We start from the raw sequence: 25,878 nt of genomic DNA, 5'->3' as shown, positions 1-25,878 counted from the left end.
ATATGTATAGTATATAAGTATAATATTATACATTTATATTATACGTATATATTACACACGTGCATATATACGCCTGCGTGCGAGCGTGTCCCTATATTTTACACACAGGGGAGGCAGCCATTTTCTGGACTGATGTCCATGAAAGGTGATGTAAGAGATTAGAAAGTCATAACTACTTCCTGAAACAGCGCCCCCTCTTTATCAGAGGCTGGATGCGGTACTGCAGCTCGGCTCCATTTTCCCCAGACGAGACCTATGAAGAGTGGGCGCTGCCTTTCTATTGTTGCCATGTCTTTCTAATCTCTTTGCAAGCCCCTTTAAATAAAAAAAAAAAAAGGTTCGTAGTGAACCAAAATCACAGTGATGATCATCATCCTCAGGAATCGCCGCCTCTCCTCCTCCTACAGTAACACTTGGGTGCATAAGGTATTTGGCGAGGGTCACAACAGTAACCGTCCCCGTCCTGCCATTTGGGGGAACCGACGTCCTCGCCGCCCCACATCCTCCACAGCTAATATGAGGCGCACACAGCTTATGTTTGCTTTGGACCCAGCAATGACGCTCCCCCGGGCCCTGGGGGCCAGGGACACAAAGGGGAGGGCTACTAAAAAAAATAAATAAACTAGGGAGAAGAGGCGAGAGTAACTGCTGGTAACCCCTGTCCCCCACTATAATGTGCGGTGGAAGGGGCAAAGGTCAGATTTTACACTTCAACATTTAATTTTTTTTTTACCCTTGTTCAGTTTTTTTTTTTTTTTAAGTCTTTGACCAAACAAGCAGAACACCATTTATGGCAATAACATTATGTAACTTGTTCCTTTTTTTTTTTTTTTTGCAATTTTAAGTATTCGCAATCATTTACATCTAACAAAAAAAAAAAAAAAAACATTTCCAATTATTTTTCTCAGTTTGTACAACACACAAGAAAACTAAAAATCAGCCCAGTACTTGGTTACAATGTGCATAAATGTGCATAGTTACTAAATAATCTGCTTTAAAAAAAGAAAAAAAAACACATAGCGAAACATTAATAAAACACTGTCACGAGCGAAGACACTGAGCCACTTAAAGTAACATAAAAAAATAAAATAAAAATAAAATTGATCGTTATATCAGCTAAATCTCCAGACTACTCACTAAAAAGACACAACATCAAAGCAAAAAGGTAAAAAAATAAAATAAAATAAAAAAACTTTATCTTGGCTTTTGAAAGCTGGAAAGAATCGGGGGTCGGGGGATAGTTTTTTGGCAGAGAGGAAAAGTCTTTGAGAAATTAGCACGGTTAGTGCTTAAAAAAAAATTGCATTCTTCTAGTGATTTTTGTCCGTTTTATTGGGGGAAAATTAACTCTTTTGCCCATCTTATTCCTGAGAGCCGCAATGTTTTTTTTCCCCCATTTTGGATTATTTAAGAATAAAAATTAAAAAAAAAAAAAAAAAAATCACACACAAACACTATTGGACTCCCAGAGATAAAACCATCTTCAGCATATTTTTTTTTCTTTAATCTGATGGAAGAGTAAACATTACAAAAAAATAATAAAAATCCCACCCTCGTCCCTCAAAAAAAAAATGACCCCCCCAACAGGGAGGAACAAAAAAAAAAAAAAATGTAAACAAGAGGTTCCCGGTAAGGCACCTCTAAAACAAAATGCAAAGCCTTTGAAAGTGCTGCCCCCTACTGGCACCTGTAGGGTATACGTCACAGCTGTGGCCACTATTTTAATTTTTTTTCTTTTTTAGATTTTTTTTTTTGCATTTTATTTTTATTTATTTTTTTGTTACTTTTTTTTAACGCTATATATATATTTTTTTTTTAGTAAAACTGTAGAGCTAAATTTTATTTAGGTTATGAAAACCTGGTGCAATACTTTTCAATTTATTTATTTCCTTAAAAACTACTAAAATGATAACCGTCAGTTTATTTTTATCCCTCTTCAGCCCTTGGAGGTCGCCAGTTTCGGCGCATTGCTCGGCAATGGGCCCTCGCTGGGCGACGCTCGGGGGGATGGGGGGGAAGCCGGAGGGCGGTTAAAACGTAATACCACAATTAGGTAGGTATATAATCAAGGCATCTTAGAAATAACGAGCATTAAATCACGTAGGTGTCGTCTTAAGTACACGCTAGAGTAAACAGTTACACTTGAGCCGTTTCTGAAAGTTTTACAAGGTAAAAACACAGAAAATGTTGCGCACCGTTCATCAGTGCAACCAGATAGCCGAGCTCGGACATACAAACCGGGGTCGGACATGAAATAAAAACCTAGAGAAAAAAAAACTGAATTGGAAAGCGACAAACAGCTCATTAGACGCGGCTCTGGTATCGATAGCGCTAATGTTGGAAGTGTAAATATAGATTTTTTTTTTTTCTCTCTATTTCACATTATAATATTGGCCTGCATGATTCAAGTATTTCGCACTGATATGTTTGTGGGCTAAAATAAAAAGTGGGAAGTGTGCAGAAGAGCTATCCGCAGTGCAGAGGGTTCACACGTAAAGAGTCCCGACAGGGGCTGATCAGTAACAATCATCTGAGGTCATAGGCTACATGGGCTCTCCGTTTAAGTGATCGACGGGTAGGAAAGCGCTGACGTCTGACGGACTGCTCAGACCCCTGCTCTCGCTGCTTGCGTTACCCCATAAGCTTGAGGAATAGTTTGGGGTGCCCCATAGAGAAGTGCCGTGGAGATCTCCAGAGCTGGAGCCGGAGGCACCCGGGCTGTTCCAGTGATTGATATCTCCGCGACTCGAGATGCTGTGGGGGCTATCCAGAGACCCCAGCCGGGAATGGCCAGAGCCCAGGGACTGCCAGCTTGGGGAAGGGGTCATTGACTGGCCTTGTGCAAAGAAACGACTTATCTCCTCTTCACTAGCAAACTCGGCAAGGATAGTAGTGTTCCCTAAAACACACCTGGAAAGTGTGAAGAACAAAAAAAAAAAAAAAGAAATTATTAATCTACCCATGAACAGTGCTGCAGGATACATCACCTGCGCATAATGTGGTTCTGTATAATGAAATGGAAGCCGCTACTTACATGTGCAGAGACTTTTGTGCCTTCACTACCTCTTCCTTGGAACTGTAACGGACCAGAGCGGTGCCATGGGGCAGGTTCAGGTGGAATGTAATCAGAGGCCCGTGCTGCATGCACAGGGTGCGCAGGGTGGAGCCGTCAATCTGCGGAAAGAAAGCAGCAATCGGTCAGGGATAAGGCCTCATTCACACCGCAGCTTTTCTAGTGCCACTGCCATTTGTGTTTGATAAGTCTATGGGGAAGTTCAAACGTCCAATATTTTGCCTCCGTGTAAAATCGCGGCGATATGTCCGATATTGATCGGAGCGTCGGATCAAAACTGGCAACGCAAGTTTCTGGATCCATAAAAAAAAAACAAAAAAAAAAAACCAAACAACAGGCAGCACTTAAGATGCCATTTGTGCGTTTTTCATTTTTCACGGACTGATAGACAGGAGAAACTTTGTATAAACGACACACAGCAACATGAAAAAAACCAAAACAAACAACTTGCATCTGAATGAGGCTGCATTCAGACAATGGTGATTTTTCTTGTCTGCATAAAGTTTCATCAGTGTCTACAGTGAGGGCTCTTTCAGACATCTGTGATCGGTCTGGATCGCAGCGCAGAATGACCGTGCGTCTCCCGATCCGAGTGCGACAGCCGTATAGCAATATATGAAGCCGTCACGATCGGGTTAAGAGACACGAGGTCAGTCTGGTATACTGTGATCTGAGATCAGACCGACCACAAAAGTCTGAGAACTATGAGAGTTTTTCACTTATGCAATACAAAAAAAAAAAACATGAAGGTTTCTTAAGCATCCTTGACTTGGAACAAAATCAAATAACTCAGTGATTTGGTGCCTTCCATGCAAAAACACAGACATGTGAACATCTAAATAGGTGGAAAACGCAGCTAGAATTCGTACGAGAAAAAAAACAAAGATGCCTGAATGAGCCCTAAATCCACTAATAAATGCAGATAAAAGCAGAAGACGTCATTACTCACTTGAGGTGTTAGGTTTTTCAGAACAAGCCAATTTGTTATTCTCCCTGAGCTATTATCACTCCAAGTGGAACCTAAAAAACAAAACAAATAAAAGATAAAATAATAGTGGCGGGTTTTCTTTTTTAGTCCAATCACTACCCCACACCAAGTGCCAGGTGGTTCGGTGCTGCCGTAGACATTTGCTTGTCCTAGTGTATACACTGCATCATCCAAGTGCAGCAAACTGTCCCCGACAGGGATGACGTCCGAATGCATTTTACCTCGGTGGTCTTGTACCAAAGTTTATGAAGAGTAAGTTTACTGTGGAATTAACTTTGCCCGATGATTTAATGAAGAGAACAGCGAGGTCCGGCACAGTTCGACCTTCTTGGACAAGCACACTTGGTAGCAAGATTTTAACTTGCTAAAAAGTGCGTCTTACATTAATAAAAAAATAGAATGAAAGACAACAGGAGGCAGTAGAGAGAAATTTAAAAAAGTAAGGACAGGGTATCAATATCTGATTAGTGAGAGTGACACGTGCCACATATTGTGATACCATGTAATCAGCAGCTATGCCTAGTTTCAGCCGGAACTTGAGAAAAAAAAAAAAATGATTATGGCTGCTTATGTAAAGTGGCTTACTCTGAACCCGTCAGCCACCCATGCGACACGACTTAAGGGTGCTGATGTGTTTGCTATAGCACCCAGTGGCCCAGTAATAACGGTTATCACCTAGTGGCAGGTGCTAAAAGGATTCCACACGTGTTTCAGTGAATCGAAGATCGTGCATTCAACTCACCCAACAATGAATGAAAGTTAAAAAAAGGTTCTGCATTATAAGAAGGCTCTGCGTTATAAAAAGGTTCTGCATTATAAGAAGGCTCTGCGTTATAAAAAGGTTCTGCATTATAAGAAGGCTCTGCGTTATAAAAAGGTTCTGTGTTATAAAAAGGCTCTGTGTTACAAAAAGGCTCTGCGTTATAAAAAGGCTCTGCAAGAAAAGTAAGATTTAAAATAAAGAAAAAGTCACTTAGTATTAAAGCAAAAATAAAATAAAAATATATGTAACACAATTGGTGAGAAAAACATAAGAATTCTGGTATTGTTTTGATCCTTGTATTAAATTAATACAAGTTTTTTTTTTTAATTATAAGTTACTCATTCTTCAGAAAACAAGCCTGAAGGAAACACAAAAAAATGTTATGGCGCGTAGAAAGTGGCGATAAATAAAGGGGATTCTGGGAACAAGCACTGATGACTTGATAACCATAAGACAGGTCATCAATATCAGATAGGTGGAGGGTCCGGCACAGACATTGATCACTGCACCTCCATTTAAAAGGTTTACAAGAGCAAATAAAAGCTGATCAGGGTCGGCATTAGACTCCCCCCCCCAGGTGATATCGATGACCTCTCCTGTGTAAAAGTCATCAATATATGTGCCTGGACACCCCCTTTAAACCCTTAATGCAATATCAGGTACATGTAAATGATTGCGGGGGCGATTATGTGGGGAGGAGGTTGAACCCGGGAAAAGATGGAACCTACGCAGTGGAAACAGGTCACTGACAGAAGAGTGACCTGTCAAGCAACGACTGGAGGCCGGCAGTGGGCGGGGAAGTTAAATAAGTTGTCCGCTACTTTTCAGCTCAGATCAGCTGCGGCCCGGACTTCCTCTTCATGTTCAATTCGACAGGAGGCAGAGACAGCGACTGCCAGCGCTGATCTGGCGCCGTGGTCATGTGTCAAAACTGCAGCATGGGAGTCCCAGGGACCGCGAGTTCCGACACTGCTGGAAGGGTGCCGGCATGGGACAGGAGTATAAGCTTTATTTTATCGGGGCCAAACACTGGGGTTGTTCTAGTAGTGGAAGACCCCTTTCAGCAAAGCTGATGAGTGATGTACCCGCCCTGATGAACTTGAGAATAAAACTTCTCAGAAATGCCCCGCCCAAATTCTGCTAGCAAGGAATGAATGTAATATGAAGTTAAAGGGGTTTTACGCTCACACCTTTAGTTAGGGGGTCAAATGTCCTGCCGACAGGGCGTCCCTTAAATACGACACTAAAGTCATCATGTTTACTTACCTGGTGTATATCTGGACTCAGAAGCCCCCCAGCCAGTACCCAGGCGCAGGGAGCCATTATCCCAGGCAGATAAAGGCGGCTTCTGACCAGTGAGCCCCGGGGGAGGCCTGGACGGAGCACTGATGTTTTTAGATGGCAGAGGAACTTTCCACAGCTCGTGAGCCAGCGAGGTGTTACTGACCGAACCGGGGGACCAAGTTGGTTTGGGATCACTATTTCTAACTGTGAGTGAGAAAGGTAAGAGTTTAGTAATTCCTTGAATTTAGGAAGAGTAAAGCTCAGATGTCAGAGTTCTCCATACTTGTACCTGAAGTGCTTTGTGCGGTACTGCTGTGGGAGACATTGTAGTTGGAGGCACGAATGGATGACCAGGCACTATTTGAAGGCAGCGTGGTGTTCAATGATGAGGATGACCCTATAGAAATCCAGCAAGATACCCTCAATTAACCAACGTTGTGCGGACGGTGACAAGACAGCATGAGAAAACCGGCAGGGGCACCTACCACTGTTTCTGTCCCTGAGGTGGTCAACACCCCGCACAGTACTAATTGACAGGTTATTGATGACACTGCCAGGAGTGACGTAGGGGTCAGTTTCGGGGTCAATGTTTGGATATCCCTTCCATGGCTCACCAGGGCGAAATTCTGAAATGAAATCAGAAGTGTTATTTCTCGACACATTACATAGTAGATTAAATAAGCAAACAAATAGTTTATCCTAATAATGGCTAATAAAAACGCTTACTCACCTGGTGGCCAATTGACACTGCTGGAGCCATTTGGCGATTTGGCACTGGGCCAGCCGTCCCCTATAGATCCTGGAGGGCTGGATGGAGAGTTACTGCTGTTCATGAAGTCATAAGAACTAAATGGAGAATCGTCAAGCCGGAAACCACTTGAAATAGCACCTAAGAAAAGAAGGCATCTTTAGTATCCAAGATCGAGGGAACCAATGATTTGCAAAATTCGATGTCTTGTGGGATTGGTCATTACCATGTTTACCGGAGTTCTGGTCCAGTGAATTATTAGGAGACATGCTGTCCACTGTAGTCCACTTCCTTAGCCGGGACTGCGGTTCCTTTATTCCACCAAATTCCATATTTACATTCGAGTTCAAGCCTGGAGACAATACGGCAAGTACAATAAATCACAATAAAACAGGGGAAACCATCTCTGGAGAACGTCAGAGAAGAAACAATAACTCACCTAATGAGAAGCCATTGAAAGCACCGATGGGGGAAGGAACTTTTGGAAGTTCTAGGGATGAGTGGGGGAGAACGTTGTCTAGGTAGGACTTGGGAGGCTGGTGAAGCATTCGCTCCTGTGATGGAGGCATAGCTTGCTTCATCAGGAGGTTGGGGTCGAGCTGGCGGGATGGTTGCTGCTGCATTCCAAGGGAGCGAGCCTAAAAAATGAGATGTCGTCAATGAATTCACACATTCATCAAGTGCAAAACCAATACCAAGAACTAGGGAGAAACATTAGTCATTCAGTCTACTGGCAAACGAGCGCTTTATACTCTGCATTCTAGATGGGGGGATCCATGCATGTATTGTGGATGTCGAACTGACGCGAGACATGCAGCGGCGTGGACTTGAACATATTTTATGAGCGTGCCGTAGATACTTGTTTATAACATGACCATGCTCCGATAACCCGTAATCCGAGCACGTTCGCTCATCACTAATATTCATAGCAAAAAAAAAAAGCTGTGTTTCTACAGACCTGTTCCTGCGGCGCACGTCCTCCTGGGGGCATTCCTCCCCTCTGGTTCTGCACTTTCTGTTGCTGAGCCAATAGCCGCTGTGAAAAAAAGGTAAGAAGATTTACGGACTGCAAATTATTCTTTAGTGGTCTTTGAATGATCTACACTGAAAGAAAATGCGCCTGAAAAGAGGCGGTGAAATGTGCACAACAGTATGTCACAGATTAATTTTTATGGCAAAATGCACACAAATGGACACTGCTAGATTAAAGATGGTGCAAAAAGAGGCCAAGTGGAGAGGGATCACATTCTAGACATTTACTTAATCAAAAAAGTCTTTAAAAAAAAAAAAAAAAAAGTGTGAAATGTTTCGGTTTGGTTTTCCTACATCACTCACTTGTAGTTGGGAGATCTGAGAAAGCTGAGAAAGTTGAGTAAGTTGTGAAAGTTGGTTCAACATGGCTACTTGTTGGGGACCAAACAGCGGATTCAGGCTCGTGTTATTAGGTGGATACTTCAGTAAGGAAGGAGGAACCTATTACAAGAAAAATCATCAAATATGCAACAAATACTAAAAAAATACCATAAAAACATATTGGTGGTCAGGGATAAAACCCTCCCCACTCGAAAAAAAAATAACAGCCAGCCGTAAATAAATAATAATAATAATAATAATAAAATACAGATCCTGCTGCTCTCGGACGTACCTGAGGGGACATCATGTTAGGAGGCACTTGCGCACGGAGATTAGGCTGAGAGGCGTTCATTGGTTGAGGCGGTTGCGGGCCCCGAGCTTGTGCTGCATTGCCAACACCAAACATATTGGGATTGCCATTCTGTAAAAAAAAAAAAAAAATGAAAAAATAAATACAATGCAAATAAAAACAAAATATATTACCCAGTAAAAAACAACAACAAAAAAAAACTAGGTAAAAACCATTGAGAATTTCTGCAAGAAAATAAGACATTAGACGGGCACAATAAATTGGAACGCTTTGCAGTAGTTTTCTGGTCTGGAAAATAGAGGACCGACAAAGCATAAAATTTGAATAGAGGATAAAATACAAATAGAGGACAGTCAAAGCATAAAATAAGAATCTATTATGCAAAGGTTTGGTGCTAGGATGTATCTGGTACCCTGGCAGACTCACCTGTCTAACAGAACCACCATTTGGCATGGTCAGCCCTGGGAAAGAGCCGAGGGACTGAGTGGGTAGTGCACTATTTATAGAGGGAAGCTTCATGTTCTGATTGGCAATAAACTGCAGATTTTGGGTTTCTTCAGCTACAATGCCATCCTGCTGTGAGGGGGAGGGGTGCAATACAGAATTGGTGTGCAGACCAGGAGAGCAGGATGCAGAAGTGAGGCGATTTCAGGATCCCGGTGCAAAAGCAGAGGAAGGCAACAGAAAGACAGCAAAGAGAGGCAGAAAACAATGGCATTAGTGCAAGTTGCAAAGCAATTAATAAAGTAAGTAGGGGAGACCTTTTTTTTGGAAGGCCCCATTAATCTAAAATGCAGTGAGAAGCAGAGAAGAGGGCATTGCAAATGAGAATGTACCAAAAGGAAGCAAAAGGAGACGTAGGACTATGCTATAAGTATAGAACGGCAGACCAAGGGCTTCTGTACTCCATTCTATGGCTCGAAGCTGACGTATAGGATACCCTTGGTAAGAGACAGGACCGCAACATCATCTACAAAAGTGGCCTGCAGGTATCTATAGATGCGCAAAAAGTGGAACTCCAATAAAGACTCTATAGGCACCAACCTTATCAAAGTAAGGATTGTGATCCATGGAAGACTCTTTGGAAAGGTGCCGAGGTCCAGGGCCTTTTCCGATTACCCGGTTGTAATCCCCAAGAAGCCCTGATTTATCCAGATCCATTCGCTTGTCTGAGAACCCTGAGGACACAAATGTGCAAAAGTTACATTACAGAAAACTAATAAACTGAAGAAAAAGGTATAATCTACCAAAATACGGAGGATCAAGGGGCAAATCTGCACTGCAGTTACTCATCTGTCCCCCTAACAAGTTGTGCCACAAGGAGGACATCACATAGAGAACAGTCAGCAGAATGAGCGTTTGGGTTGGCCGCCATCTCTCCGGGCGCACTCCCCATACACATGTGAGCCCAAAATGGGAGAGGGGAATAAGCTGCTGACATATCTCTGTGGGCTTCTGATCTCAGAAAACGGAAAAGTTAGGGCGTTGTAGTCCAACACGCCCAATCCATCTCTCGGGAGGAGTCGGGGAGCCTCCCATACACAGACTGTTGTCTGATCCATCCAAAATTGACAGGTTTTGCTTGACTTAAATTTTAAGACTCATGAATGCAAACATGATGATTGACCGTTCGGACTAGCGTCATGGTCGCGCCTCTGGCCCAAACTGTCTAGGGTGAACGGATCGTATCTAACAGTCAAAGAAAAAAAAAAAAAAGGATTGTAATTCGTTTCGCTCACCTCCGGAAATATCCATTTTATTGCTCTGTAAAGTATCATCGGTGGACTCTCTCTGCAAGAAAGTGCAAGCGTTACATATAATTTGCAAGGTATTAATATGTAACCTGTGAAGTACAGGCTTAAAACTTACTGAAAATCCCATATTATTGAACTGCCTGACAAATGGGTGCATCCAGCTGTCATCCTGTTTATTCCCATTTTTCATATTTCCCTGGAGAAAAAAAATATATATATATGTATTTTTGGTATAAACAAAAAAAAAAAAAAAAAAAAACAGATCGAGAATTGTGGCTCCATCACACAATGAGCAATAATGGCTATGCACAGATCCCATTGACAATAAGGGAGTCTGTCCTGGTTTCCATCATAGCGTTCCTCATTTTAATGGAAAAAAATATAGTGCAGAGCGCTACGATACGGACTATTTCCCCGCCTAAAGTATAAAAGAGAACCCAGACAATTAGTAGAGACTTTCTCGCCGAACCTTTGAAGGCATTTTCTTCGAATATGACGACCAGTTGTTTTCCTGCGAGGAATTTGTGTTCCACATTCCTATTTCTACATCGTCTTCATCCCATCCGCTCACATGGCCCACGGCCCCAGCCATCTCATCTCCGCACCAGCCATCGTCTTGCATAGATTTAGGACCTACGGTGAATTAAAAAAATAAAATAATATATTATATGTGTGTGTGTGTGTGTGTGTGTGTGTGTGTGTGTGTGTGTGTATATATATATATATATATATATATATATATATATATTGGTTTAGCAGTAGTAGAAAACTAGCAAGTGGATTAATCAAAAAATTGCCAAAACAGACACGTGAAGAACAACGAAGCAATGGTGGGCTTGGGGTTTCATGTCTATGTGAAGCAGTGTACATACCGGATTTGCCGGGAACCTGATGCCCAATGGGAATATTGCTCCAACTAGATGACGTCCTGTCAGGATTTTTATCCCCCCAGTTGCCAGCAGTTTCCATGGGTTTACCCCATGCCGCGGTACCATTGTCCACATTTGGAGCGGTTGTCTCGGGCCAAGAACCTCCCCAACCTAAAATAAAGCAGAAGTTAACGAGATCGTTTGAAGGTCGTAGAAAGCAGAAGCTTTAATGTAAGCGCATGTCCACTGTCACAGGGAAAGTGAAGGCGACTGAACAAAGGTGGCTCTGCACCCCATTGTTTGGGAGTTCAGAACGTGTTTGCTCAGTAGTTTTTCAGACTTCCAAACAAACTACATTCCCGGTGACACTTGGCGATATAGCGCATTTATCAAACACGGGACACCTTTACGTAATGCCACCACTTACCGGAGCCGCTACTGCTCTCGTTGTTTGGCACGGCACGTGTGGGTGGATGATGCGTCGGGGTGGGATTTTGTGCCCCAGTGGTGCCTGTATTTGATGTGTTTTTATCCCACATGTTCACATTCTTGTGTTTGTACTGTCGGGGATCTCCCCAGGCCGCGGTTCCATCGTCAATTTCCATTTTGCGTCGAATGGACTCTGGAGAAGGTTCTCCCCAACCAGTGGGCTCTTCCTCTTTGGCCAGAGTGGGCATAGGTCCGCCACCTAACCAGCCTGATGGTTTATTGCTGGCCGGCTGACCGCCCCATGACCCGCTTCCTTCTGCCTTCTTTCCCCATTCTGATGAGTCGTTGGATTGGAGATGATTATTCTCCATTTGGGTTGGACCGCATTTGGAAGCATCTCCACCTCCTTTCACCATTTCAGCCCATCCTTGGCTCCCATTTGCTTTAGAGGCTTCAACCCAACCGGAACTGTTATTGGTACTGCCGCTAGCCCATGAGTTGGATCTTGTATCCCCCCACCCAGAGCCAGATTTGTCGCTGTCACCGCTAGAACTAGACTTTGTAGACTTAGTTGCGCCCCAATGGTTATTTTTGGAATTTTCTCCCCAACCATCAGTTTGCCCACCACAACCTTGTTTGACTTTTTGTGCATCGTTCCAAGTGGGTTTGTCCTCTTTACCGTTCCCCCATGATTGATTGCTCTTGACCGTTCCAGTAGTAGCAGCAGATTGATCCCCCCAATTCCCTTGGCTTGCTGAGCCTTTGGCATCACCCCACCCTGTAGCAGGCTTTGGATCTCCCCACCTAGATACTGATGAGGTATCATTGCTATTAGGGTTGGGTTTCTCCACCCATCCCCCTGAGTTAGAAGTCTTTGACCCAGAGGTCCCCCACGCTTCTGTCCCATTGTCAGTCTTTCTGTCGCCTTGAGGCGAAGCAGCTTCGATCTTCCAGGCAGTGTTCTGTCTAATAGGAGTCTGTCCCCAGCCAGTGTTGCACAAGACCCGAGGGTCCAGGTCGCCTCTATTCACAATACTTTGGAGTAACGTTTGTTGGTCCACTTTCCTTCTATCTACAGGCTGAAGCCCGTCGACCTGCTCGCTCTGGCATCCAGTGCTGTCTACGCTACCTTCGCTTTCCCCTGTCCCCGAACGTTTGGCCCATACAATATTTACCTCATTGCCCCTAGACCCTGTTGGATTATTTTGCCCCTTGTTTTCCTCCTCGACAGATTTCCAGGTGATTGATCCTTTTCTGCCGTTTTCTGAATTTCCCCCCTCGTTGGAATGCTGATTATTAGGTTTGTTCCAATCTCCGTTTGCAATGTTAGTGCCAGTGTTTTGTGCTGGGTTGCCCCATCCTTTGTGATTTCCACCATTAGTCTCTACATTTTCACTTCCCCAATGCATATTTTGGGAGTTTACAGTCCCCGACTCCCATAATCCTCCGTTATTCCCGTTGATTTTATAGTTTGGGCCTTTGGGCCCGTTCATACCCGGCTGCATTATTGTCGCATTCACAGTGTCGCCATTAGCTTGCCCTTTAGGGACTGAACTTTTGTCTCCGGAGTAATTGGAGCCGGAGGCGCCCCATGTAGTACCGTAGGGGGCGCCGTTTGTTTCCTCGCCATTGCTGAGGTGAGGAATGGAAGTGCCGTTTGTAACTGAAGGGGTGTGAAGCGGAGAATGATTCATGGTGCCCGCACTCCATGCCCCGTGCCCTGTAGATTGAGACAGTTCGTGTGTCTGCAGTAAACCAGCAGAGTTTGGTAAACTAGAGGTCATAAAGTTAGTAGTGTTATTTGGTCCAGTCATTTCAGTGTTAAGGTTTTGAGGTTGTCCGCTATACGAAGCCTTCCGTGTACCATTGAGTTCACAATCGCCGTTCTCCTGAATGTTACAGCCCCAGGAGCCTGGGTTAGAGCTTCCCACTTTTGGGTTAATACTCCGATTGTTAGACACCTGACCTATAGTACTACTTGGAACATTTGTGCCAGAATTATTAGACCCTTTGTGGGTGGTATGCCCATTGCTGTCCAAAACCGGCCAGGCACCGTGGTTGCCATTCATGCTCAAAGTGCTTGGATTCACAACTCCGTTCATCGAACTGTTGACGGCACCCCAAGCGTTCATCCTGTTGTGCCTACTGTCTGATTTGCTATCGGCGCCATCTTGGCATGTGCTTATCATGGGTCCACCATGAGTGACACCCCAAGGCCCATTAATACTTCCATTGCCTGCATTATTGCTGTTGCTGCCGACCAAAAGCTTGCTCTGAGAACTATGCCCAATGCCATTCCTTATGGTATCCATTTCCCCTACGGCGTCTCCGAATGGTGCGATGTGGCTTTTCTCCGTTCCAGAGTTTGTGGTGGAATCAATGTCCATACATTCTGGCTCTGCGTCCGGGCCGCTCTCTGCGATAGATGGCCACACTTCCTTGTCTGTGCCGTCTACAATAACCTTATCCCAGCTTGTGCCTGTATCGCCATTGGAAGAGACCGATCCCCAGTGTGAACTTTCATAGTGAGATCCTAGGCTCCCGTGATTGATATCTGGGGAAACAGAAGAACAAACGTGTGGACGTAAGTACGGTCATCGGTGGTCAGGCTTTTACATACACGTCCGATCCCATTGCACCCACAATTCCCAGACGACCCAGGTCCACTGCAAAGACAAACACCTCAAAAGAAGAAAAGCAAAGCATTATAGAAATGGAGCATAAGCAATGGCGATCATTGCCCTAAGTAGGATCACTGGAGCCTTCGCCCGGCTGGGCAGTGCCACAGACTGATGGCTGGTCAACAACGCCAGCTGCTTGATACACAGCGAAAAAAAAAGGTCAAACTATCTTGGATGCAATTTTTGGAAGTCTGCAGTGGTTATTGAATAAAAAACAAAATCTAGAGTAGACATGTCGATTTTTCTGTCCGGATTTAAGGAAAAAGACAAACCCCCACATGTAACACATGGTAATTGGGACAGCCGATCTGCATATATATTAATTTATATTATATCATAGAAACATAGAGCAACAAGTAGTTGTGACGTGTAAAGGGAATTAAGGGGTAAGGTTTCTCCTTGTGGAGAGTGGCATGCCAGTATGAGGAGACTTAAATGCCACGCATGCTCCTCTGAGAAATTAAATATGCAAATTGTCTCTTCAGAGAGGAAGAGGACTTGAATTCTAGCAATCGTACAAGTCATTATTGACCCTTTAACGAGCCTTGAAACATGACTCAGGATAAAAGCCAAACCAGAATCCCAATTTGCAGTCAGTGTTTCGGGGTGTTGCTCCTCGTCGGTGCAAAGTATGAGATCTGATCTGGCTAGGTGAGAGGCTAGGACTGGGATGAAGTGTAAAGTAAATGATACACGGTTTCTAATTATTTTAAAAACAAATTGTGTTGTGCATTTGTATTCAGCCCGCTGTAGACAGATACCCCTAAATAAAATCCTGAGTGACAAATTGCCCCCAGAAGTCACATAATTAGTAAATTGAGTCTCCCATTTGTAACTTATTCTCAGTATAATTACAGCTGTTCTGAGAAGGCCTCAGATCATTTTTGAGAATATTAGGGATCAAAGAGCAACATGAAAACCAAGGAACACAACAGACAGGTCAGGGATAAAGTTGTGGAGAAAAATCAAGCCAGGTTAAATATAAATATATGTGAATGTGTGTGTGTGTGTGCGCGCGTGCGTATATACTGTATATATCTATCTCAGGGGGAAGAATCTGTCCACAAGACAATATTAGTTGTAGACTCCACAAATCTGGTCTTTATGGAAGAGTGGCAAGAAGACAGACATTTTTGAAAGAAAGCCATAAGAAGTCCTGTTCAGTTTGAAAAAAAATCAATGTAGGGCAGTAGGGCAGACAGCGACCATGTGGAAGATGATGCTATGGTCAGAGGAAACCAAAGTAGAACTTTTAGGGCTAAATGTAAAACGCTATGTGCGTAATACTGCACAGCGCCCTGAAAACACCACCCCCCACCATCAAACATGGTGGTGGCAGCATCATACTGTATGGAGGCTTTTCTTCAGCAGGGACAGGGGAGCTGGTCAGAAATGATGGGGAAATGGATAAAGCTAAATACAGGGATGTCCTGGGGAAAAATCAGACAGACGCTGCCAAAGACTTGAGACTGGGGCGTAGGTTCACCTTCATGCAGGACAAAGGACCCTAAACATCCTGCTGTAGGTACAATGGAAGGTTTAGGTCAGAGCATATTTCTGTGTGCGAACGGCCCCAGTCACAGTCCAGACCCTATGGCAAAACAAGAATTGCTGATCACAGACACCTCCATCCAATCTCAATGAGCAAGTGTGGAAAGAAGGTGCAAAAATGTCACCTCTGGATGTGCAAAGCCGGTTGAGAGACCCCAAATGACTGCAGCAGTAACTGCAGCCAAAGGTGGTCCTACAAAGTATTGATCAGGGGGGCTGAATACAAATGCACCTTACAAATTTCAGATTTATATCATGAATCTTTTCGTTTACATTTCACAAACACTTGTTACATATTGTTCGTATCATAAAATACTAATAAAAAAATATATAATTAAGTTTTCTGGTGTAATGTGCAAAAAATGTGGAAACGGTCATGGGGTATGAATACTTTTTCAAAGCACATGGTAATGCACAGAACAAACCCATTTTAGAGAAGGAAAAAAACAAAACCTCATAGGCCTGGATGAAGAGATGTGGAGGGAGGGATTTTACTTCTGTTCTATTGAAATCCATAAAAAAAATTAAAAAAAACGAACAAAAAGAGGAGGCGGATGGGGGAAAGACTTAATTTCTCTGGAACAATCCCGGGAGTCTGAATGCGTACCTAAAAAAACATCCAAAAAGCTCCTAGCAACAGGTCCTAAACTGCAGCCGCCAGCTATTCATGGAACAAAACACAGATTCCAGCGGCACTAAATCATGGAGTAAAAATAACCCCATATTGTAAACAGGCGCGGTGACGCAGGGCCGGGGGGAAGTGAGAAGGGGACGCAGGCGGGACCGGCCACCGCTCCAAACTCTGAAGGAAGAGGCCGGAGAAGGCGACCGTTACACAGGGTACTAATGTGCCACCAGTGTGACCACTCAGTGAGGAGGACGGCCAGGGGGCCGCCTGATGGGGTGCGCACACATGTGGCTGCATTCACTTCTATGGGAGATAGATGCAGGTTCCACTGCTGCTCTGTGTCTGTTATCCTCTACAATAATGCCATGCAGATACGTTAGGTTCTATTGTTCTCGGTTATCAGCCACTTCACTCGTAGGGCAGGGTTACACATGGTTTCCTAAATTTAAAGGGGTTGTAGAGGAATTTGATATGTCAAAATCTGTGGGGGTCCGACATGACACTGCTGCAGTTCAGATCCGTAACAGCACAGCGCCGTACACTGCACAGTGGTCGTTTTCTGGTACTGCAGCTCAGCTCCAATTGATGTGAAGAGGAGCCGAGCAGCAGCAGACGGGAACGACCACTGGGCAGGGTACGGAGCGCTGCTTTTCTGGCTCTGAACGCTACATATGTGCTGGTGCGTATCGATTCACAGGACCCGATCCATCCACCTCAGTAATATGTGGTCGCTGGATGGTAGCAATCAGAACAGCCTCAACTAATAGCATCTGTGATTCTTCCTGTGATTTACTAGCCTGGCGTAAGGCATCTGTGATGCCAGGTCTATTAATCAATAGAGGAACCGCGGCTGCAAAAACAAAGGCCAGCAAGGAGCATTAGAGCAGTAGTGCTGGAGAGCAGCTTTTCTTAATTCTTAGGGCTCACGCCGACGTCCGACCTTGGGCAGGGGAGACCCGCGACCAGTCCGTGCTCAGACATCTGCATGAGCCCTCTAACTCCCGTAATGAAAAGCATAACATTTTCAACATGCCGTGGAGGAGAGGGGCCTCGTTTGCAGAAAGGGGGGCATTGGATCCGTTTTCTAATTTCCTACAATTATGTAACACAATGTAGCCCGGCTTGTCAACATCTTCTGCGTCTTTAGCTGCAGCTTTGGAAGCGACTGCCAAGATCACACTGAGCGAGTGACCGACAAACAAACGAAGGCCTCCATCGTGAGACGTGAAATGTATGCACAGCTCGTAAACTCCGGCTTGTACAAACACAGTCAGGATTTCCACAGGAACGTGCAAAACACGAGCCCAGGAAACAATCCTGGAAACGTTATTAACCGACCCCAGGCCAAGTCTGATCGTCAGGACGTTACAAAAACAAAACTGAAAAATGCAAAGAAGCGATAAGGATGATGGGTTAGGTAGTCCCTTCTTCAGGGCTTCCTACTGTGGGCGATGCAAACACAAGGGCTAATAACATCCAAAAAAAAAACGTGCAGAAGGGAACGTCTGAGGACGCCTTCCCAATGACAGAATTGAGAATGCAGCTCTGAGGTATCATGCAGTTTATTTTTCTTTTAACAAAGAATTTCCACTTTTTACCTAAAATGATTCTACAAATATAATAGATCTTCACACATGGATATAATGAAATAGAGCTTGTAAAACCGAACACTATGGCCATTTACTTCATATTCAAATTTGCAGCCATTTTTGAGAAGAAAAAAAACAACTTGGTTACGGCTCGTTGCCTTAGAGACCGACCATCTCTGATTTTTTTTTAGCTTGTAAGCACTGCGCTGAAGGTGGCCCAGGAATAGGAAGTAACAGCGCAATCCAGGGATCCATGGCTTCAAAACTAGAGCTTGTAAGCACAGAGCATGTTCTAGTGTCCAGCAGCGGTGGTCGGTCTCCAAGGTAATGGGCTGTAAACAAAAGATGGGAATTTCTCCAAAACTTATTTTCTCCTGTAGGAGGCGCTGTAGTGGAATTGTACACTTGTTGCTGGGTTCTCCCACAGATCGAAACTGATCGCTAGGAATCCTGGCAGCGGGGTAGACGTGAGATCAGATTTTGCAGATAAAGCAGACAAGTCCCAGAAAGTGATTTTTTTTTTTAGATCGTCACATGGAATAATTATATATATATATTATTATTATTTATATTTAGATCTATATCTATAAAAAAATATTTAGGATTGTGCAAGCCAATGCTATTTTGCATAATGCATACAGAGCCATGCAAGCAGTTTACAAGCCGCAGGCAGCAGAAGCAGCACGGCAATCAGCCAAGCAGCAAATTATCCACAAGCAGGAGGCGCATTATAAAAAAAAAAAATCAGGCTTGAAAAAAATAAAAATTCACCTAGCTGATTAGGGGAGTGGCTGACCAAATCCCGAATGGGAGGCATGCCTATGGGAAAGCAAGAAACGAAGAACAAAACATTATTCCTGTGTCCGGCCGACACCACGACTGTCAATTCTGCTGCAGTCAGATGGAGAGCGCAGGATTACATTACAATCACCGGGTGGCTTACCAAACATCAGCGGTAAAGACATGGACTTTGCCAGGGAGGTCGGAGGGCTACTGAGCGCCGTACAAACACTTACCTGACCAACAAGCCTGAGTGTATGACCACTGCAGTAGCACACCGCACTTTACTCAAACACTAAGGTCTACTTGCGCCCAAACACCTTAGATCGAGGCCGCTGCTGCGCATACATGTGTTCCCAATGGGGAGAGAGGAGTAAACTACTGTCAGACACCTCAACCCGGAAACTAAAAAAAGATTGTGTGTCATAATTCAGGCATCTGACTGCTGAAATCAAAGGGAGCAGGTTTTTGCCATGAGAGCAGCATAATATAGAGAAAGTCTGATTCCAGTGATGTGTCACTTTATTAGGCCTCTTTCACATTTCCGTCAGTACGGGTCCGTCGCCATGCGTCGGGCCGACGTACCGATGGACGTTGTGAAGTTTGTGCCCTGACGTGGGCAGCGGATGCAGTTTTTCAACGCATCCGCTGCCCATTCTGTAGTCCGGTGAGGAGGGGGCGGAGTTTCGGCCGCACATGCGCGGTGGAAAATGGCGGACGCGACGGACAAAAAAAAACATTCAATTGAACGTTTTTTTTGTCCCGACGGTCCGCCCAAACACGACGGATCCGTCGCACGACGGATGCGGTGTGGCCATCCGTCGCAATCCGTCGCTAACACAAGTCAATGGGGGAAAAAAACGCATCCTGCGAGCACTTTTGCAGGATCCGTTTTTTTCCAAAAACGACGGATTACGAAGGATGGCAAAAAACAGAAGTGTGAAAGAGGCCTTAGGCCATGTGCACACGTTCAGGATTTTTCGCGTTTTTTCGCTATAAAAACGCGAAAAAAACGCTTACATATGCCTCCTATTATTTACAGGGTATTCCGCATTTTTTGTGCAAATGTTGCATTTTTTTCCGCGAAAAAATCGCATCGCGGAAAAAAAAGCAACATGTTCATTAAAAACGCAGAATTGCGGGGATTCCGCACACATAGGAGTGCATTGATCTGCTTACTTCCCGCACGGGGCTATGCCCACCCTGCGGGAAGTAAGCAGATTATGTGCGGTTGGTACCCAGGGTGGAGGAGAGGAGACTCTCCTCCACGGACTGGGCACCATATCATTGGTAAAAAAAAAAAAAAAAGAATTAAAATAAAAAATAGTGATATACTCACCCTCTGATGGCCCCCGAAGTGTTCCCGCCTCTCCGGTGCATGCTCTCTCTTCCGTTCCTATAGATGGTGTGGTTCAGGACCTGTGATGACGTCGCAGTCTTGTGATTGGTCGCGTGACCGCTCATGTGACTCACGCGACCAGTCACAAGCCGCGACGTCATCGAAGGTCCTGAACCACACCGGCATCTATAGGAACGGACGCCGCTGAGGAGATTGGCTGTCTGCAGAGGGTGAGTATAACCATTTTTTTAATTATTTTTAAACATTCTATCTTTTACTATAGATGCCGCATAAGCAGCATCTATAGTAAAAAGTTGGTCACACTTGTCAAACAGTATGTTTGACAAGTGTGACCAACCTGTCAGTCAGTTTTCCAAGCGATGCTACAATGCTAATTACGCTTGCAGAATGCTAAAAAAAAACCCGCGAAAAAAACGGAAAAAAAACGCGGATTTCTTGCAGAAAATTTTTGGTTTTCTTCAGGAAATTTCTGCAAGAAATCCGGACGTGTGCACATACCCTTAGTCTGTTTGTTGTAGAGTTAATACAATCAGTGTTTTATCAGCAGATAATCATCACTAAAGGACTACACCAGTCAGACTGATCTGTGTAGTCCCACCTCTTCCACTGATTGGCAGATTGACAGGAATCTGCCAATCAGTGGTGTGGGCGGGATTTTACTGGGGTCAGCATGCTGAGCACTGCTACATTTACAACAGAGAAAATGGGTATTTTACCAAAACTTTACAAAGCAGCCCAGTAAGCGATACATCGATGGAATCAGGCTCTCTGCCCCTACATCATGCTACTCAAAAAAAACCTCGTGATAGTCACTTTAAAGGGATGGTACCATAAAACAAAATAGCAGCTAAACAAAAAATGTAAAATTAGTAACTTATTTATTGAAAGCCTCAACAATCATGACAGTGGGGGTCCCAACTTCCAGTGAGAATGAGATGGTAGTAAGCATGTGTGACCATATCCCCTGTCTGACGAAGAGGTGGTTGCACACGTTTATTTCTCACAGGGCCCCCCCCATTCATGGATTTGATAGGGGTCTCAGCAGCCAGAAAACCCATCTATCGTAAATGAATCACTGACCTGGTAGATAAATCATTGACCTGGTAGATAAGTGATAAATGTTAATGTAACTGCCCTTTAATGTATATGGCAGCCGTAACCATTACAGCATGACAATCTCTGCGCATATCTGACCCCAAGAGAATGGAAACTAATTACTTTGTAAATGCAATCAAGAAAGCCACAGGTAAAGATAATTTGAAAAAAAAAAAAAAAAAACACTCCGGAATACAAAACCAACCTGTCGCCAACATTACAACTGTCTTTAATGCACAGAACAGACGGCACGTCCACCGGAAGAAACAGTCACTTTCCCAAACCACCGGCATCCAACCTTAAGGTAAAAAGCCTTTCCAGGAGACGAGATGCCGTATATTTCAGCTTCCGGGCACTACACACATTACATGCCAAGCACGGAGCCTATATATTATTAATATGTTCCTTTAAGCCTCAGTACGCTACTTATCATAACATCAGAGTACATGGACAGGCTTACCAGCTCATCGCAAAAACCTTGTAATAAACAGGGGGAGATGCAAACTTGGGGTATGTTCCCATATCCACTGCAAACCTCCCATAGGGGAGCCATGAAGAGAACCCTAAAACCTGCATGTTCATAGACATCTCATTTTCCAGCTGCTGCAAGATTCCAACTCCAAAGCTTTTCTAGGACACAGGCGCTGCGTTACCTGTCTGATTTCCGTCTGATGCGTGCTCCTCGCTCGCCGACTCTTGCTTTAATACTTTAGTGGCTAAGCCCAGACTGGCTGCGATGCCGGGAATATGCTGCCCACGCTTCACAAGAGGCTTCTGTTCCTGGTGCCGGAATCGCGGTGGTACTTCACGGGCAGGATAACGGGACGCCGGTTGCTGCGCACTGACTGCTGTGGGCTGGTTGGCATTATTCTGAATGCTGGTTACGGTGGAAATGCCACTGTTCCCATTGACAGGCTGAGGCTGGCTTAGGATTTGTTCTGGCACTGCACAGGGAACAGAAGGGACAAGAATTAGTCACTATACGGTGCAAATACATCACATGAATACCACCGAACGGCCCAACTAGGCCTTAAAAGGGTTTTGGAAAGCACCCGTTCTCCGGCTGCAAGATGCTTTAAAAAAAAAAAATATTATAATAATAATAATAATATATGTATATATTACACATACACACACACACACGTGTTCTTCACTCACCCTCCCCAGGCACAGCACTGAAATCTCTAGGTTATTGTCTTCAATGCTGCACACAACAAGTTGTTGGCACAAGCCGCTGAGCTCACAGATTGTCTGCAGCGCTGTTGGGCTATGTGCACACGTTGCGGAATGGGGTGCAGAATTTTCTGCACAAAATCCACATCTCCTGGCAGAATCCGCAGGTGCAGATTCGCTGCGGATTTTGTGCGTTTTTTTCATGCGGAATTTATGCGGATTATACCACTGCAGATTTCTATAATTGAAGGGAGCAGAAACACTGCAGATCCGCACAAAAGTAGTGACATGCACTTCTTTTAAATCTGCAGTGTTTCCGCACAGCTTTTTTTTTCCACATTGATTTACATTGTACTGTAAATCACAGTGCGGATCTGAAGCTTTTCTACGTGGAAAAATCCGCTGCGGATCCGCACTAAATCCACATCGTGTGCACATAGCCTTGATGCAACGTTTGCACTGTATACAATAAGGCTATGTGTACACGTTGTGGAATGGGGTGCAGAATTTTCTGCACAAAATCTTCATCTTCTGGCAGAAACCGCAGTTGCAGATTTGCTGCGGATTTTGTGCGGAATTGATGCGGATTTTGTGCGGATTTTCTGTGGTTTTTACCACTGCGGATTTCTATAATGGAAGGGTGCAGAAACACTACAGATCCCCACAAAAGAAGTGACATGTTCCTTCTTTTAAATCCATAGTTTTCGCGTGGATTTTTCCGCACCATCTGCACAGCTTTTTTTTCCACATTGATTTACATTGTACTGTAAATCACAGTGCGGATCTGCAGCGTTTCTGAGCGGAAAAATTTGCCGCGGATCCGCACTAAATCCGCATCGTGTGCACATAGCCTTATATCTCTGGGAGCAGTGACGAGACTCCGTGCTGGACCTGGGGAGGATGTGCAAAACTCCATTCAGCTGGATGACCCACTTTCCCCATGTATTATTTTGCTCAATCCCATGAATATTGCACCACCGGAACCTGTTTATGGATATCATACGGCGGCAGACAGTGCCATGCCATACAGCTTGGAAAAATATAAAGTTATGCATTCTCATCCCGGTGTAGGAGACTCATACCTTTGTAAAGGTTCACAACATATGTCAGTGCGAGCTGAGCCATTACAGACCCTTCAATAACATCCCCCCCATTGCATGTGACATTTAATCATGAACTGTTCAATAGATCCTCCCGCTACAACCGCCTGTAAAAGGCCGAGGGGGTCGGTGTTCATTGTATGAATTCTAGAGAATACTGCAGCAAAAAGGGGGCCGAATGCAGCGCGGGTACAGACGAGCCGCCCAGACACAAAGGACGGTCCTAGCAGGGCAGAGATGGCCACAAATTCTGAGCGGCCAGAAAGCCATCACTAATCAGACTACCCCGATCACTTCTGCTGAGCGCAGATCTCACAAATGAAGTGTCAGGAAGGTGATCACAATGACAGTCCGTCATGAGAAACACAAGAAAACGTCAGTTACGCTACCGTGGGCATCGGAGGCCCGTGCACGCCATTTATCGGAGGCCTCCGCATTGTGGACACGTCTAATGGGCTGTCAGACGCGATATGATCAGATGACGATGCTGCCGCTTGCATCCTGAGCCGACACTCGGTCCCTCCTGCTTTGGCCCGATTACTTTATCTCCCGAGCCTACGCCCAATAAATCTGGCAACAAACCAGGCAAAATCTTCGCTCACAAGAACAGTGGAAGGCAAGCGAGACGAACGTACGAAGAACTGCCCATGTCACTACAAGGGCAAACTCAAAGCAGGTATTTGAAAACTACAACTCCCAGCAAGCCCTAATCCAGTAATCTGTAAGCGGTGGCTGTGCCGGGCCATGCTGGGAGTTGTAGTTTTGTCCCATATGCCGGGTTGTAGGTAAACTTTTGTAAAAGGCGCTGACTGACTTGCAGCAAAGCCGAGCCGCACTCCCGAGTTTCCATTTCTGCAGATTATGAGTCAGTGGACGGGCACGCACCAAGTCTAAAGTTATGGGAGGAAGCAGTGCGGCGGCATCCCTCCCTCCTGTCAGGAAAGCTCTGCATGTAAACCTCATTATCCTGCAAAAAAACCAAAATCATTCAACGCAGGGACAGAAAGCTACAACAGGAGCAAAATCTAGTGATCAGCTGCTCCATGTCACCAGACATGTCCGGAAAGCTTCACCTTATGCGAACGAAAAGGGAAAAAAGTTGTGTACGGAGGATTCCAGCGGCACGCTCCCATAGGAAGACACTTGCCAGTTACACCCTTATTAGTATCGCGCCTATAGAGATGAAGGCAGCGCCCGCCTACGACGCACATCGTGGCACGTCCCTAGTTTTGAGTCTTTGCTTTGTGGACGGATCATATTAGTAGGAGAAGAAAAAAAAAAAAAAAAAAAAAAAGACACAAAAGGGGGAAAAAGCAAAACAATGCAGACACCAACCTGACAGGAATCCAAAGAGGAAGCCTGGAAGTCACTAATTAAGGAGCGGGATCCAAGGAAAGACGTTTCCAACTCCTGTTGCTTTCCCACTCTGCAGATTTCATGAGAAAATGGAGGAGAAGCATGGTGTCATTTTACTCCTGTGAAAGCCCTGTTTGCCAACTCCTCCTGACGGAGGGGCCCGTTCTTCGGACACAGTCTCCCTCCCTTCTAGTAAATAACGGCAGCTGTCTGTGCATTAATACTGCTGGTGAAAACCGCTCCATCGGGAAGACGCGGGCGACTAACGCCGCGCTCCTCCGAAATAAAGGGGCTTGACAGTTCAGGAATGCTGGGGTAGGGGAGCGCGCGGACGACGTCTGGCTGTAGAGGCGACACGTAATGTGCTGCACTGGAAATTTCATTGGAAAAAAAAAACCAAAAACCCCACGTCTGCAGCTTTGGTCGCCGCAATCCGCTCTGGAAAATATCTTCAGTGGACACCAAGTGATTAACTCCCTGAGGGCAGGACTGCAGAGACCAGCGACAGGCGGCCATTGCCAGGGATGTCAAGCGCATTAGAATGAATTCCCACACAGAGACTTTAACCCCGTGGCCATCAAAGGAGACAAGAGTGCGGCTGACGATGCTACGGGCGACACCAATAAGCCTCAGACTGCTCAGAAAATGCCACCAGAAGTAACCAGCAGCTCCGCAATGGACCAGCAATCAACTGATTTACTACCGTTCTGGATTTCACAAAAGGCCACAAACCGGAGTGCAGTGCTCCCAGTCTGCTCCATATTTATGGGGGGTGGGGGCAGGTCTTGGTCTCTTGCTCCTGATCTCCGGTCTGCCAAACAGCATACCAGCCTAAAACAGGTTGGCTTTTGGATGAAGGCAAATAAGCCAATGACAATGGCAGCAGGTACAACACACGACGGAAAGCTAAAAACGAGGAGGTTCCAGCTCAGATAGTGCTGACAGAATGCTGATGAAGAGGAACTGCCCACTCAACAAGAGTGTTCTACTCTAA

At 44.9% G+C, this 25,878-nt stretch overlaps 1 protein-coding gene across 4 annotated transcripts in view; it reads right to left on the bottom strand.

The window, feature by feature from the left end:
• Positions 1 to 1,743: 1,743 nt before the first annotated feature.
• The window catches only part of TNRC6A (trinucleotide repeat containing adaptor 6A), a 49,654-nt gene continuing 25,519 nt past the window's right edge, over positions 1,744 to 25,878 (bottom strand). The window contains exons 5-25 of one of the 4 annotated variants that reach the window (XM_077274472.1): positions 21,909 to 22,199; positions 18,792 to 18,839; positions 11,570 to 14,125; positions 11,146 to 11,313; positions 10,743 to 10,906; positions 10,389 to 10,469; positions 10,259 to 10,310; positions 9,564 to 9,697; positions 8,946 to 9,095; positions 8,502 to 8,630; positions 8,192 to 8,329; positions 7,815 to 7,892; positions 7,296 to 7,494; positions 7,083 to 7,208; positions 6,839 to 6,997; positions 6,594 to 6,734; positions 6,398 to 6,505; positions 6,091 to 6,312; positions 4,023 to 4,093; positions 3,035 to 3,174; positions 1,744 to 2,910 (exon numbers count right to left, since the gene is read on the bottom strand). In XM_077274472.1, coding sequence (XP_077130587.1) covers positions 2,544 to 2,910; positions 3,035 to 3,174; positions 4,023 to 4,093; positions 6,091 to 6,312; positions 6,398 to 6,505; positions 6,594 to 6,734; positions 6,839 to 6,997; positions 7,083 to 7,208; positions 7,296 to 7,494; positions 7,815 to 7,892; positions 8,192 to 8,329; positions 8,502 to 8,630; positions 8,946 to 9,095; positions 9,564 to 9,697; positions 10,259 to 10,310; positions 10,389 to 10,469; positions 10,743 to 10,906; positions 11,146 to 11,313; positions 11,570 to 14,125; positions 18,792 to 18,839; positions 21,909 to 22,199 — 5,522 coding nt within the window. In that variant the 3' untranslated portion in view covers positions 1,744 to 2,543. The remainder of the gene's footprint in view (positions 2,911 to 3,034; positions 3,175 to 4,022; positions 4,094 to 6,090; positions 6,313 to 6,397; positions 6,506 to 6,593; positions 6,735 to 6,838; positions 6,998 to 7,082; positions 7,209 to 7,295; positions 7,495 to 7,814; positions 7,893 to 8,191; positions 8,330 to 8,501; positions 8,631 to 8,945; positions 9,096 to 9,563; positions 9,698 to 10,258; positions 10,311 to 10,388; positions 10,470 to 10,742; positions 10,907 to 11,145; positions 11,314 to 11,569; positions 14,126 to 18,791; positions 18,840 to 21,908; positions 22,200 to 25,878) is intronic. The other 3 variants (XM_077274474.1, XM_077274473.1, XM_077274476.1) reach the window with 3 other exon arrangements.

The sequence above is a fragment of the Ranitomeya variabilis genome, chromosome 7 (assembly GCF_051348905.1).
Source record: "Ranitomeya variabilis isolate aRanVar5 chromosome 7, aRanVar5.hap1, whole genome shotgun sequence".
Taxonomy (NCBI): domain Eukaryota; kingdom Metazoa; phylum Chordata; class Amphibia; order Anura; family Dendrobatidae; genus Ranitomeya; species Ranitomeya variabilis.
Note: the sequence above shows the minus strand (reverse complement) of the source record. Positions and strands in the feature narration are given on the sequence as shown.